At 39.2% G+C, this 13627-nt stretch overlaps 1 protein-coding gene across 1 annotated transcript; it reads left to right on the top strand.

Moving 5' to 3' along the window:
* Window positions 1-619: 619 nt before the first annotated feature.
* ilf2 (interleukin enhancer binding factor 2) lies at window positions 620-11771 on the top strand. The gene is made up of 15 exons (XM_079522664.1): window positions 620-760; window positions 1814-1873; window positions 3298-3340; window positions 3948-4052; window positions 4388-4465; window positions 5230-5332; window positions 5833-5898; window positions 6142-6258; window positions 8198-8276; window positions 8479-8566; window positions 9213-9274; window positions 9818-9932; window positions 10107-10197; window positions 11012-11174; window positions 11522-11771. The coding sequence occupies exons 1-14, from the start codon at window positions 756-758 to the stop codon at window positions 11161-11163; spliced, it is 1164 nt and encodes a 387-aa protein (XP_079378790.1). The 5' UTR covers window positions 620-755; the 3' UTR covers window positions 11164-11174; window positions 11522-11771.
* Window positions 11772-13627: the final 1856 nt, after the last annotated feature.

Genomic DNA, 13627 nt, shown 5'->3' with positions numbered 1-13627 from the left:
TAGGTCTGGTTGGTAACGTTGGTTATGTTCTTATTTGTTCCCTTAATGCCTAGTTTTACTGTCTTCCATGGTCCTAAACGACAAGTGCACATAGTTCTGTGTTTTGTCAAAAGATATATAAAAACTATAGTATAGCCTACAAAACGTCTTATTGCGCAAAACGGACTTTATTCTGCGGTCCTTTTTTCCCTCCTGTGGACAATTTGAATATTACAAGTGAGGTGCTTGCATGCATTTGATTGATGCCTATTAAAAGGGTTATAGGGTCATGTATTTTATAGGCCTATGTAGGCTACGCATTGCATTGCAATGCCTTTTTGGATACATTGTAATACATTGATTTCCATGTATTTTGGTGATACCTGCAAATTCAAATCTAAGCCTTAATTTAAAATCCACTACCGGAAGTACATTTTGTGCTGAATCTAAACAGATTACAGATCAGAACAAGGAAAATCTAAAATGTAAATAATAATAATAATAATAATAATAATAATAATAATAATAATAATAATAATAATAATAATAATAATAATAATAATAATAATAATAATAATGGGGATGATGAAGTTTAAGAAAAACATTTTCCACTTTATTTTGAAGTCCACTGGCGGAAGTGTTTATGTTGTCGTCGTAGACGCTACTACTCTCTAGCTCACCCACTGCTCAGACCAGAAATCGTTGCAGCCCGGCGTTGAGCGCTGAAGAATTTCTCCGTTGTTTCTGTGTTTCCAGTCACCAAAACGTCGTACGCAATGAGGTGACTATGATACTTTACATGTGTATTTATATAAACGTCAATAACATGGACACGAGGACGGGACGTAGTTTATATGTAGTAATAATAAGCAGCTAGCTGTTGGCTAAACCGCGCGTGCACCGTGAGATGGAAGAGGAGGCCTTGCGAACGCAGCTTAGCCAACGTGCTAACGCTGCTAGCTCAGCCGAATGGATGAATGGGGATGGATTTATTTTGCAAAGAAATGTCTTGATCACTTATTATTCTATTTTTAAAACATTTTCGTAGTAGCAAATAAGCTCACAACGCGTCGTGGGCTTGATGGTCGGGGTATTTTCACAAGCAACCATAAGCACGAGAGAATGAATGGGTTCAAATGGGGGTGGTGTGTGGCAACAAAGCAGCCGAGCTAACGCTAGTGGACAGACGGGCGATGCTATATCGAATCGATATATCGGGGTATTTGGTCAACATTTTATATTTTCCCTAGCCCCAAAAGTCCCGCTCCTACACTTGGTGTCTAATATTTAGGAATTGGGAGTAGGACCCACAATGCTCACAGCACAAAGAATGCTGTGCTTTTAATGCACATACTAGGTTCATGTTTTTTCTTAGTATCGTGGCCATACTTTATATATATTTTTTGTTAACTTAACATGTTATTGCTGCTACAATGTTGAGAAAGAGAACCAAAAAATTGGAAAATGACTTGTATACTCCCAATCTATGTAAGATACATTTTTGATTGAATACTTTATTCATTAACAGTTTGGAGGAAAAAAAACCCCAAAACAAGCCTAGGGCTTATTTCCATTGAGGTCCTGTGTGTTAGATTCATCAAGACATTTAAAAACATACAATATATATACAATAGTTTGATTATTTTCTTAATTCAGTTGAATACCTTTTCGATTAATTGAATAACTGAATCTTTTTTATATAATCAATAAATCGATTAATTTCATTAACCACTGAAGTATTTCATGCAAGGCCTCTATTGTTGTTATACATTACATTCTGATTCAAGTGTTTCCATCTTTCAAGTTGCTAAATCATGTATTTTTGTCTCCACAGAGGCGATCGGGGCCGGGGAAGGGGAGGTCGCTTCGGCTCCCGTGGAGGACTCGTACAGGGGTAAATGACCAATGTTGTTACATTGCATCCCTTCATTGTTAACACTCCGATTGCCCGGGGTTATTTCATCCATTGCGCCCAGCGATTTATAGCAGCGGAGCACTTTTCCCGACAGACCGGGTGTTATCCCGGATGTGGATGTAGCAGCTAAATGTAGCCAAAACACTCTAGAGCCGATCGACAACAACGGAAGGTTTTATTAATTCTATCGCGACTAGTGACTGGACCGCGGTGGGCCGTCTAACACAGGATCTTTTCTTAGAATTGGACGGGATGATTTAGATCGCAAGTTTTTTTTTCTTTTTCAATTTCCTTTTCATTGAATTTTAATCAACATGCATGTAAACAACTATGACAATTGACAATACATACAGAAACAAAACAAGACAATATACATACATACAATACACACAAGGGGAGATATCTGCCTCTCTTCTCTATTGATGATCATAATACATATAAAGTACCTCAAACGGGTGCATCTGCTTCTACAGGTTAAACAGATTTAACTGAATTTAAACAAAGTCAGGTCTTATGGTAGAGACGAGTAATCCATCTAAACCAGTTATCTGTGAAGACTTCAACTTGACCTCTAAAGCTGAATGTAATTCTCTCCGTAGATCGCGAGTTATTATTAATACTTTCAGCGCCATTGCCGTCGATTAAAGTCAATTGAAGCCTAATTTTGATACTGACGCTTAACGCCATTGCCGACGGCCTCCGGCAATTGCGCTTTTATGGCGCGTTCGATTGCTCGAGCCATAATGCTACTCACGTTAGCCGGTTAGCTAGCTGTGTTGTTAGCACAGCACTGGATCGCCCATCTTAGATCGTCGTCGCCATAATAATCCATTCTATCCATTTCTTTCAATCGCCTGTATCTCCTATTCCTTGTCCCAGATGGCATTTTGGTCAAAACAGCGTTTCTTTGACGGCACAGATATGACGATCTGGAGCTCTGCAGAGCTCCGGTCTGGCTTCAGATGGTAAACAAGGCCTGTCCGCTCCGTGTTGCTTCCAAGGTTATGACTACTGCTCATGGACCGGAAATGGCGGCTTTTCAAAATAAGAGCTCAAATTAAAAAAATGCTGGCGTGAATTAGATCCTAATTTTTCAATAAATGATAGCGGCCTAAGTGTTAAGATTGTCGTTCTCGTCGGCTAAACAGGGGGAGAACATTTTCGATGACGTACCACTGTTGCGCAACATCGAGTATTGCGCAACAGGCCCTCCTAGGCTGTGGAGCGATGTGATCGGTTTTCATATCAATAAACGATAAAACTTCATCCTGGGCTCTGTGTGTTACTAATAGAAAGGACGGTGAACTTCGTCCTGTGCGTTTGGGGTGTTAACTAATATATGGCATAATTTGGAATTTATGGAATTCATGCAACTTGTATATCTTTATCCTATTCGTTTTTAGGTACCGTCCCTTTGTGCCACACATCCCGTTTGATTTTTATGTGGTGAGTAAAGGAGTATGCTTTGAGTGAACATCTATGATCATGTTTCTTTCAGAGTCAAAGTTCATCCTTATGAAAAGAGCTGGTGATGTATTATAGGAATGATGATTGAAAACAATCTGAAGTCAGGAATCAAGATCGTTTTCTTTTCTGAAGCCCTTTGCGGCTTGTGGTGTTTTCAGGGATTTTGTGGAATTCAATGACACAATTTTCACTGAATTGCCCCAGAATTTGTACACTAGGGTTCATGTAGTAGAAATTAGATGGATGATGCTGAAATCAACATCATTGAATTACCGTATTTCTTGAGTGGTTTTGTAACTTGCAAAGATCTCATATGATTGACGAATACATTAAAAGCCTATAAATAATATTAATATGCTTTTAATCTATTCACCAATGCTATATTAGGGGCCTACAGCTAGATAACAAGATTATTAGCCATAGTCATGCGTTGCATTTGTTTAATGCATTTTTCTATCCTGTTAAACAGGATTGGCTGACAAATATATATGCCTCTGGTAGAATACATACATGTCTTTCGTACTATAAAAAGTTTGTTAAAATGTAGAACTGCGTTGTGCTAACCCTATGTGCTTGTTGTGTCCAGTGTGAGATGGCCTTTCCCAGAGTGAAGCCTGCGCCTGATGAGACAGCGTTCAGTGAATGTTTGCTGAAGAGAAACCAAGACCTGAGCCCCACGTCAACTGAGCAGGTGACCCTACACACACCCCTATCAAACTAATTGATCAATTAACTTAATGAAACAATTGATTTATAATGGCTGGCATAAGTGAAAGGTTTCAAAATGTGTCAAGATGTTAAATGCCCAATCAACAAGCTCACAACACGTGAGCTTGTAGATGGGCTCAAATATCTTTGCATGCCACCATTGTGTGGCAAAGTATAAAATAACACGGGAGTGGTTAAATAGAATGCAAATGCAAAAAGAGTGGTTGTTTCCGATGTTCTTTTGCCTCAGGAACTTGACCTGCATGTCCAAGCACTGCTGCTTTAACTCTTTGTCTTGCTTGTCTTCTCTTTGTTTAGTCTTCCATTTTGTCCCTGGTCACAAAGATCAACAACGTCATTGACAACCTTATTGTTGCTCCTGGCACCTTTGAAGTGGTGAGTCTTTATTTTTAACCCATTCTGGACGGGAACCCATTTTGGTGTTTTAAACATTATGTTATAATTTAGCTATTGAAAAATAGCAGATCTACAAGCTCCACCGGGTGGCGCGCTACGAGCTTGTAGGTCTGCTATTTTTGAAAAATTGTGAAAATATTTATTTCAGAAAACTGGAGGATTTAGATTTTTTTTAAATTGAGGTCAGGCCTAAATGGGTTAAGATGCCATTTTTAACATGTCAAACATTAATGCAAGCGATGTAGCCTATACTGTAACTACATTGAGTATAGGATGCAGAATACTATAATTACTAGAATCTATGCTGAATGTAATGATTGTTCCTAAAGTTAGACTAAGAAGTGTTTTTTGTCATTTTAAACATGGATCAAAATATCTTCTAAGATGAGGAATATTGAGATCGGATGCATTATTGCATATTCCAAAATGACTTATTCTTAAAATACATAAGACTACTAGCGAGTATTGGTAGTGTTGGTAAATGACCACATTCAATGTCACACTCAGGGTGGTGTAAACTCATATTTTATGCGTGTTATAGGTGGAAACTTTCAAGTTCAACAAATAAAGTATAAATCTTCAAAAACGGCACAAATAGTAGTTCTATTCTACAAGTTGCTATTTGTCATATAGCGAAGTACTATATACGGCATAACCGCATACATATATCACCTTGCCTGGAGAGCAAAATGTATGAATGTTTCTTGTTGCATTGTTCACAATACTCTGCTTCCCCCCCATAGCAAATTGAAGAGGTGCGTCAGGTGGGATCTTATAAGAAAGGCACCATGACACAAGGACACAATGTTGCCGACCTCGTGGTCATCCTCAAGATCCTTCCCACCCGTAAGTCAACACAGAGGGTGATGTTTTCATTTTGAAGATGCAGATAATCTATCATCTGCAGCTACATTTAAAGCATTCTGCCTTCCTTTTTCGTGCAATCTCTAATCCCCTATCCGTATATTAATTTGGAGTATGTTAGCCCATTTAGGACGGGAAGCCCTTTAGGGGTTTTTACCTTTCAAGACTGGAACCCTTTTGGGGTAGTTATGTACAGTGTATAGCATTTTTCTTTTCTTTTTATATATATATATATATATAATTTTTGAATATATATTACGTTTTCAGAACTGGCATTTTTAGAATCTGGTAATAGGTTAATACAATATATAGTACATACATCTGGCATTTATTATTATTAATTATTATTATTATAATATGTGGTCAAGTAGGACACCTACTGGTTGACGAGAGGTATTGAAGTTCCAGATTGCAGCTTTTATCACGCACGCTCTCAGGCGTTTTTGAATGTCACATCTCTGATGTATTTTGTCTCATAACAGTGGAGGCAGTCGCTGCGCTTGGCAATAAGGTAGTGGAGACCCTTCGCACACAGGACCCCGCTGAAGGTGAGTTCTGATTCTGTGTTATTTTAGTCCATGTGTCCAGAACCCAGAATTAACTAAAAACATGAAGTTAAAGGAATTCTCCATATTGCCATGTGTAGTTTAAAGTAATTGATAAATAGACTCTCTTTACTCTGGTTTAGAACAATAACTAAACTTGTGTGTGTGGCGGGGGACACACAAAATATTGTCAGTCAGATTTTTCTTCTTCTTCCCATAATCCCCTTTTCTTCCTGTCATTGTCAGTGCTGTCCATGTTGACCAATGAGACGGGCTTTGAAATAAGCTCGGCTGATGCCACGGTCAAGATTCTCATCACCACTGTACCCCCAAATCTGCGCAAGCTGGACCCTGAGCTGCACTGTATGTATCGACACGCATAAACTCATTCACACACAATAGTACTCGCATAGTGGGGTTGGAAAATATGGATTCTTAGATTAATTAATCAATTCACAAATGTCAAATTGATTATTCAGTTGACAGTGACACATCTTCCATTTGTTCTTATATAAGTAAATTAGAGCTGGGACTCGATTAAAATTTTTAATCTAATTAATCAGAGGCTTTGTAGTTAATTAATCTCGATTAATCGCATTTTAATCGCATATCATTATTTGACCCGAGAACAGTGAGAAAGCTATTTTTTCAAATGGATTTTGGTATACTAGTGAATCAATGAATAGTGACTACAGGATACCACTAATTTTCAACATTTTACTGTCATTAATATACCTTAGAGCTGTTAATAATAATAAATAATAAAAAGGTCACCCCATTCTGTGTTGCCTAGAACTGGAGGTCTGAAAAAAAATCAGTGACAGTAACAAGTACATCTCAGTGACATCACAAAGCTGTACTTCATATTGTTACTGTTTTTTGTCAGACCTCCAGTTCTAGGCAACACAAAATGAGGTGACTTTTTATTATTTCCAGTTTTCCACACAACTCCATAGAAAAATGTTGAAAATGAGTGGTATTCCCCTTTAAGCAATACAACTTTTTTTTCAACAGACAAACAAGTGCAGCAAGTGCCTATATAAAGTGTCTATGAATAAATACTCAAATGTGCTTTGCATGGTGGGGCATTATTAGGGGGGAAACACTTAGACAAAGGAATAAAATAAAAAACGGTGGAATGAACTAGCTGGGGAATGCATTTCACATGGGGTTGGGGCAGAACATTGTCTGACCACGGACTTTCACACTTGCTGCTTCAGTATGTTTCGCATCGAGGACAGCTTGACAGCTTCGTGCTGTGGTGAAATCTCTGCGAGCCTCTGCAAGCCTCTACTCAGTGCGAGACATGCTAAGCTGAAGCAGCTAGCATGGAGCTAACATTGGTCATATGGCTTATGGATCCTTTACATTGCACACAACCATGCTGCTATCCACGCGTCCATCCGATAGCTTTTAAATCTAAATGCCCCATCCACGGAGCAAAAGCGATATAAGCGGCTTCTTCATTCGATTCGTTTCTCGTTTGGGTGGTGTTGTTGTCTGACGGAGCTGTAGTGTAGAGTGAAAATGGACTGCTGCTGCGAGGGGGGGGGGGGCTGCTCCTCCCCCTGCAAGCAGTGCAAGGCATGCAGGGGGGGGGGGCTGCTCCTCCCCCTGCAAGCAATGCAAGGCATGCAGAGCCTATTCAGTACTAGAAATGCGCCCAGTGAGAAACGTTCCCCCGTGAAAAAAAAGGTGCGATTAAATGCGTTAATTTTTTTAACGCGTTAATTTTTCTGTAGTTAATTAATCTCAATTAACGCGTTAAAGTCCCGGCCCTAAAGTAAATTCATGTGTTTTCATTATGGATCATTAGAAAGCACTTTGTTTATTAGTCACACACTGAGGTGGAAATAAATCATGTATTTGCATTGCGATGCATCTGTAATTGGATCGTAATCAGATTGTAGAGTGTAATATTTCACATGGTGATTACAAAATACAAGCCTAAAATTACTGTGAATGCAGATCCGCTAGTTTGAGCCGATGTTATGTAAACAAAATGCAGGTCACACAATCCCAACTTTTCTTTTATATATTTTTCCTTTATCTAATGTAATTCTGTGCACTACACTTCCTCTGCCAACCTGTGGAGAGCAACGGACTGACCTCATGCTTCCTTCTATGCATGAGTAGTCCAAGCCGCTTCTTTTCACCTGGCGGGGAGTTTAGCTTTTCTTTCTTTCATCTTTATTGTCTGCAATAAAATCCCTCTGTGCAGTGCATATTTCTGCATACGACAAAATAACATGTTTAGAGGTGAACTCAATTCAGTACTTTGACTCTGGATGTTTGTCTACAGTGGATATCAAGGTGCTGCAGAGTGCCTTGGCTGCCATCCGTCATGCCCGTTGGTTTGAGGAGAACGCCTCTCAGTCCACGTAAGAAATCCCCTTCAGCTCTTACTTATTCCAACCTGGCATCCCTGTACTGGGACATTAGAGAGACATTTTAATAAAAAGTCAATGTTTTGAAAATGGTGAATAGAGCAGAATGAACTGTGTGGAGGTGGCTGGGGGAAGCACTTTACTAGGAAGAGAATGGCCTGTCAGATTTGTACTGAACCACTTTCTTTTCCTTCAGGGTCAAAGTGCTGATCCGTCTGTTGAAGGACCTCAGACAACGTTTCCCTGGGTTTGAACCCATGACCCCCTGGATCTTGGACCTGCTGGTGAGGCCACAGACACCGTGCTAATGATAAAACATGAGGCTTTTAACCATTTAAAACGTAGTGTCCCCATTCTGTCCAAAAGTAGACCATCTCCATCTGCCATCACAAGCTTGTAGATCAGCTGTTTTTGGCAAATTGATTTAGCGTAGAGCAAAGTGGTTATTTCCTAAGAAGTTGGGGTTTGTATCTATTTGTATGTAATTTGTACAATGGTCATGGGAGAAAGGTTATGTACAGTATTAAATATATGAAATTTGACATGAATAAAATTACTAATTTAGATGATCAGTATGTTACATTGCTCATTGCTACAAAAGTAGCTAGGATACCAGGTAATCCGTCTAAACAACAAGCAAACGGTATGTCTAGAATCTAGGTGAATAAGATAACATGAACAAAATTGACATTGGCATTATTTGCTCTGGTTTGCCAGCTTATGGATATTTGTTTAATATGCAGTAATTGAGCAAACCATGCCTGTATCGTTCTGACTTTTGGAGATGAAACTCGTTGATCCATAGGGATGGAAACATGACTTGCATGCATTGATCTCATTGGGTTGTGTACCTGGCAGTGAGCTATCATCCAGGTACCAGAACTAAAAAGTTGCATTCCAGTAACCATGCTTCCCTTTCTCCTCTCACAGGGTCATTCAGCAGTCATGAACAACCCTTCCAGGCAGCCGCTGTCCCTAAACGTGGCTTATAGGTTCGTAACCGCTAGTATGTGCTTGTACAGTTAACGCTAGGCCTGTCACAATTATTACGTCATCGTCTAATTGCAATTATTTAGCATGATTGTCAATCGTTTCGATCATGTTGAAAAATGTTGCATTTTCAAATTGCAGATCTACAAGCTTGCAGTGTAGATCTGTGTTGTAAGCTTGTAGATCAGCTATTTGTATTTGAAAGTATAAAATTATGAGTGTCATTTATTTGTATATTTCAGTTATTTGTCATATCTGCTCTGTGCAATTTGATTATGAAGCCTAAAAAGGCAAAAGGAAATTTGTAATGTTCAATGCCCAAAACAAAAGTTAATTGCAATTATTTGTATGACAATTCATCATCAACTTTAATTTTGCAATCATGACAGCCGTAATTTACACTTAATTCATTCTTCTGGAAGATTATTTGGAATTTCGAATGATAGATTAACTTTAGGTCAAGCTAGGTTAAAATTACCTTTCCTCTGTGGTCACCGTGACCACAGTCTTCTTAACTTTGGTCTCCTGTTTGGTTGCTTTTCTAGACGTTGCCTCCAGATGCTCGCTGCTGGACTCTTCCTGCCCGGATCAGTGGGCATCACAGACCCCTGTGAGAGTGGAAACCACAGAGTGCACACTGTCATGACTCTGGAACAGCAGGTACATCTGCTTGTCACCATCTGCCCTCCACATTATTTCATGGGATCTCTGTCCTCATGGGGTTCAAGTCGGGTTTACTAGAACAGGGCATGACTGTATTTGACAAATATTGTTCTTGTGTAGTGTTGTTGTTCTTTTATAACTGACTGACTTATCATTATTTATTTTATCCAGGACATGGTGTGTTTCACAGCCCAGACTCTGGTGAGGGTTCTGTCTCATGGAGGCTACAGGAAAATCCTAGGCCTGGAAGGAGACGCCAGCTGTAAGTTGATTTCCTTTACTAAATGCATGCACGCTTTCACTGTCATAACACTTTGAGTGCCACCTTGTGGCCAAAAGTCGTAGCACTTGGGTGCCACCGGATACAGGCAGATCTTATTATGATGCACTTTTTTTTGCTAGCTTAAATGCATGTAGCATTAGTGCTAGCAAGCTAATGCAATGTCCATCTTTCTTTAGAAACGTTAATGTTCTAATCGCGATGCACTGTAAAATCAGAAATGACCTCTGATCTGATAAACACCATGGACAGTGCCGTAGTTTCAGAGAAAACGGCGTCTAAAGAGCGTGGCTAAAACAGAAGCTAATGGATGTGCACATGCATAAACAGTGCGGGCGGGGCCCTGGAAACCGGGCCTGGTGATTCCAAAGACGGAAAACAACGAGGCCTTCTTATATCAATGTAAAACGCCGTAGAACGAGTATACTCGTCCTGAGCACAAATCGTTTTTATTTGATAGGAAGCATCAAATGTATTAAACATATACTATACTTCGTCGACAAATTTATTATGCGAGAAGAGACAATCTACAAGCTCACACTGCATGGTATTGCAACGTGTGTGTGCTTGTAAGTCTGCTATAAATCATCCTGATTGATTTGAAGTTGTATCGCTCAGCACTACTACACATAGAAGATTGTACCACGCCTTCTCTGAGCTTGAAAATTAGCAAAGGGGAAATAAAGAAAAGTATTTTGTAGGCAAATCCTGCCTATTTAATTTGCATTATTCATGATCTGAAAATATACGGTACGGCGTGTTATTAATGGATGATATTTTGGCCTGTGCGTGTCAGACCTGGCATCTGAGATGTCCACATGGGACGGAGTGATCGTCACGCCGTCAGAGAAGGCGTACGAGAAGCCCCCGGAGAGGAAGGAAGAGGATGAGGAGGTGGTGGAGGAAGGAGGTGACGGAGAAGACGAGAGCATGGAGACCCAGGAGTGACAAACTTTAAGGTAGGAACGTCAAGCCTCATTTATACTTGATTTATATAGTCACGGTTGGGCAGAAACCTTGTATCTTTTGTAAATCAATGCCATAATGTTATACATACTTTGGTGGGTGACCGTTTTGTGCTCAAATAGATCTACACACACTGATGTGGTGTGAGCTTGTAGATCCGCTATATTGCATGACATGCTATTGTGAGTGCTTCAATATAGTTTTCGCTCCTGTATAAATTGTATATAGCTTCCCCACGTTTGGTCCTGGTGTAACTTAAAGCATGATTCTTGGGAGTAATTCTGAGGTGTTTGATAAATACAGGCACTGATCAGTTTGTATTTCTCATCTTTCATTCTAGTTCACCACAAGAAGTTTTTCTTTTTTTCTTTTCTTTTCTTTTTTGGAAGTGTCCCTTGTCCCAGGCTGAAGCAACTGTCACAGGCCTCGACCAAACTGCACCAACATGTTCAACTCATCTTTGATTTCTCCCTCAATGTCCTTAGAAACAAATTAGATATTCATGTCATTGTTCAGTGTTGTTTTTTTATGGGTTGTTGTACTTTGTAAAAGCAATGACTAAATTAAAGTTTTGTTTTTTTATTATTTTAGTCGGTCTCTCTAGTTATTTTATTGTATGTATGTATGTGTTTCAAAAGTGCTTCATAGATTATCAAAGATAATCACTTCTCGCAGACAAAGCTGAATTGTGCTTCTCCACAGACCTGTCAAAGATGACCTGAGGGGTCAGGATGGTTCATGTAACATTGCACAAGGTCAGACCTAAACCATTACATTTTTCACAAACCAAAGATCTAAGATGAGATGGAGTGATATGGTCAACCTTCTTGGTATTGGCAAGTACTCGAGCAGCAGCGTAATCAACTGCAGGCGTCTGATCGATTTTTAAGGAGACCATGATTACAGTAGTCATGTGTACAGTACTTATGATGACAAAATGAAAGGACCAAATCAACTATTCTATTTAGGTGATAAAACGACTATAATGTGCAGGACAGACTAACTGACAGCCAAGATATGTAAATATGTTGCATTGACGCAACAAGCAGTTGCATCAACGATTTTAACTAATTTTAGTTAATCTTCCGTTCATTGTAGAGCCGTTGAGCTCCAGTGTGATTGTTTGTGATTGGGTTACTTTGAACATGTGAATCATGGTCTTTGGGGATTGATAAAGTGAGCGGACTTCTGAGCTGCCGTATGAATAATTATCTCTTCATGGCTTTACTTAACAAACACTTACAAAGTCGAGGGATCCTAGTAAATGTGTCATGATGACCTTTAACCATTATCTATGGCAGTAAGAGGTCTGCTTAAGCACTATTTTATACTTTGTAGTGGATACAAGCTGTTGATGCTTGTATCCACTACATCCGCAAGCTCGCATGATGTGCTTGCGCTGTGACTGAGGACCACTTCACCACTTTTCAACCTATTTTCATATAATGGGTCCTCACTAATGATCATGATAAAATGGCACAATTTGTTTTCTACTCGGTCTGTGTCTCATAGGAGGTCTGTGGACAGTTCAGAAACCTGTCCACTAGTGACATCGTTAGGCAGATTTATCTTTTACAAAAATGTTTTATCGTGAGAACGATGGCTTCCATTTTTGTATTTTCTGAACTGCCCACAAGGCTTTTGTGAAATGATGCATGCCATAGAGGCGTTGAGCCAAATGCCGATGAGGCCATATATTCAAATGTGAAAATATTTGACAAAGATTTGGAGATGCTTGTTTTATCTGAGTCATCACTTCACTGCCTGGGAACTCTGATCCTACATACTTACCAGCTTTCTTCCCACCTATAATGTGGTGCTTTAGACACTCATGCACGCACACACACACATTGTGCAGCAGGTTTGAACAAGTATTGTCATTCCTAAGTAAATGATGAAGGGTTGAAATGAGAACTCAGACTGCTGGGATCTTTTCTGTGTTTCAGTTAAACTGTAGTTCTTAGTAAACTCTTCATGCACAAACTAGGCTTTTGTAGAAGTTTTGTACTTGTAAAAAGGTTAGACCTTATGGGTCCATTTGGACAATGGGTTTTAGTACATAGGGGTGAGAGATTTTGATAAATGCACTATAGGTCACATGTATTGAATTAAAATGATTATATTAAAAAATAATTTGTTATTTTGGCTCAAACCGTTTTCAAATGGTTCCACCTAACAACCTGTACACTGGAAGCACTGAAAATGATTGAGAAGACGAGTTGACACATCATTTAAAACTATTGATTATTAAAGTGGAGGAACAAGGAACAGTATAGTGTGTAGATAATAACATTGATTAGAGGCACATTTGAACAATATGAATAATAGTGTAGTGTAGATGGAACCAAGGTCAAGCTGTCTATTGTTTCATCCTATGTATGTAGGTCTATATACAAGGCATTTTGTTTTGTTAGGTTCCTTACAGCAGCAAAAATACCAAAAAACA

The sequence above is a fragment of the Electrona antarctica genome, assembly GCF_951216825.1.
Source record: "Electrona antarctica genome assembly, chromosome: 15".
Classification (NCBI taxonomy): domain Eukaryota; kingdom Metazoa; phylum Chordata; class Actinopteri; order Myctophiformes; family Myctophidae; genus Electrona; species Electrona antarctica.
This window is presented reverse-complemented; position numbering and strand designations above follow the sequence as displayed.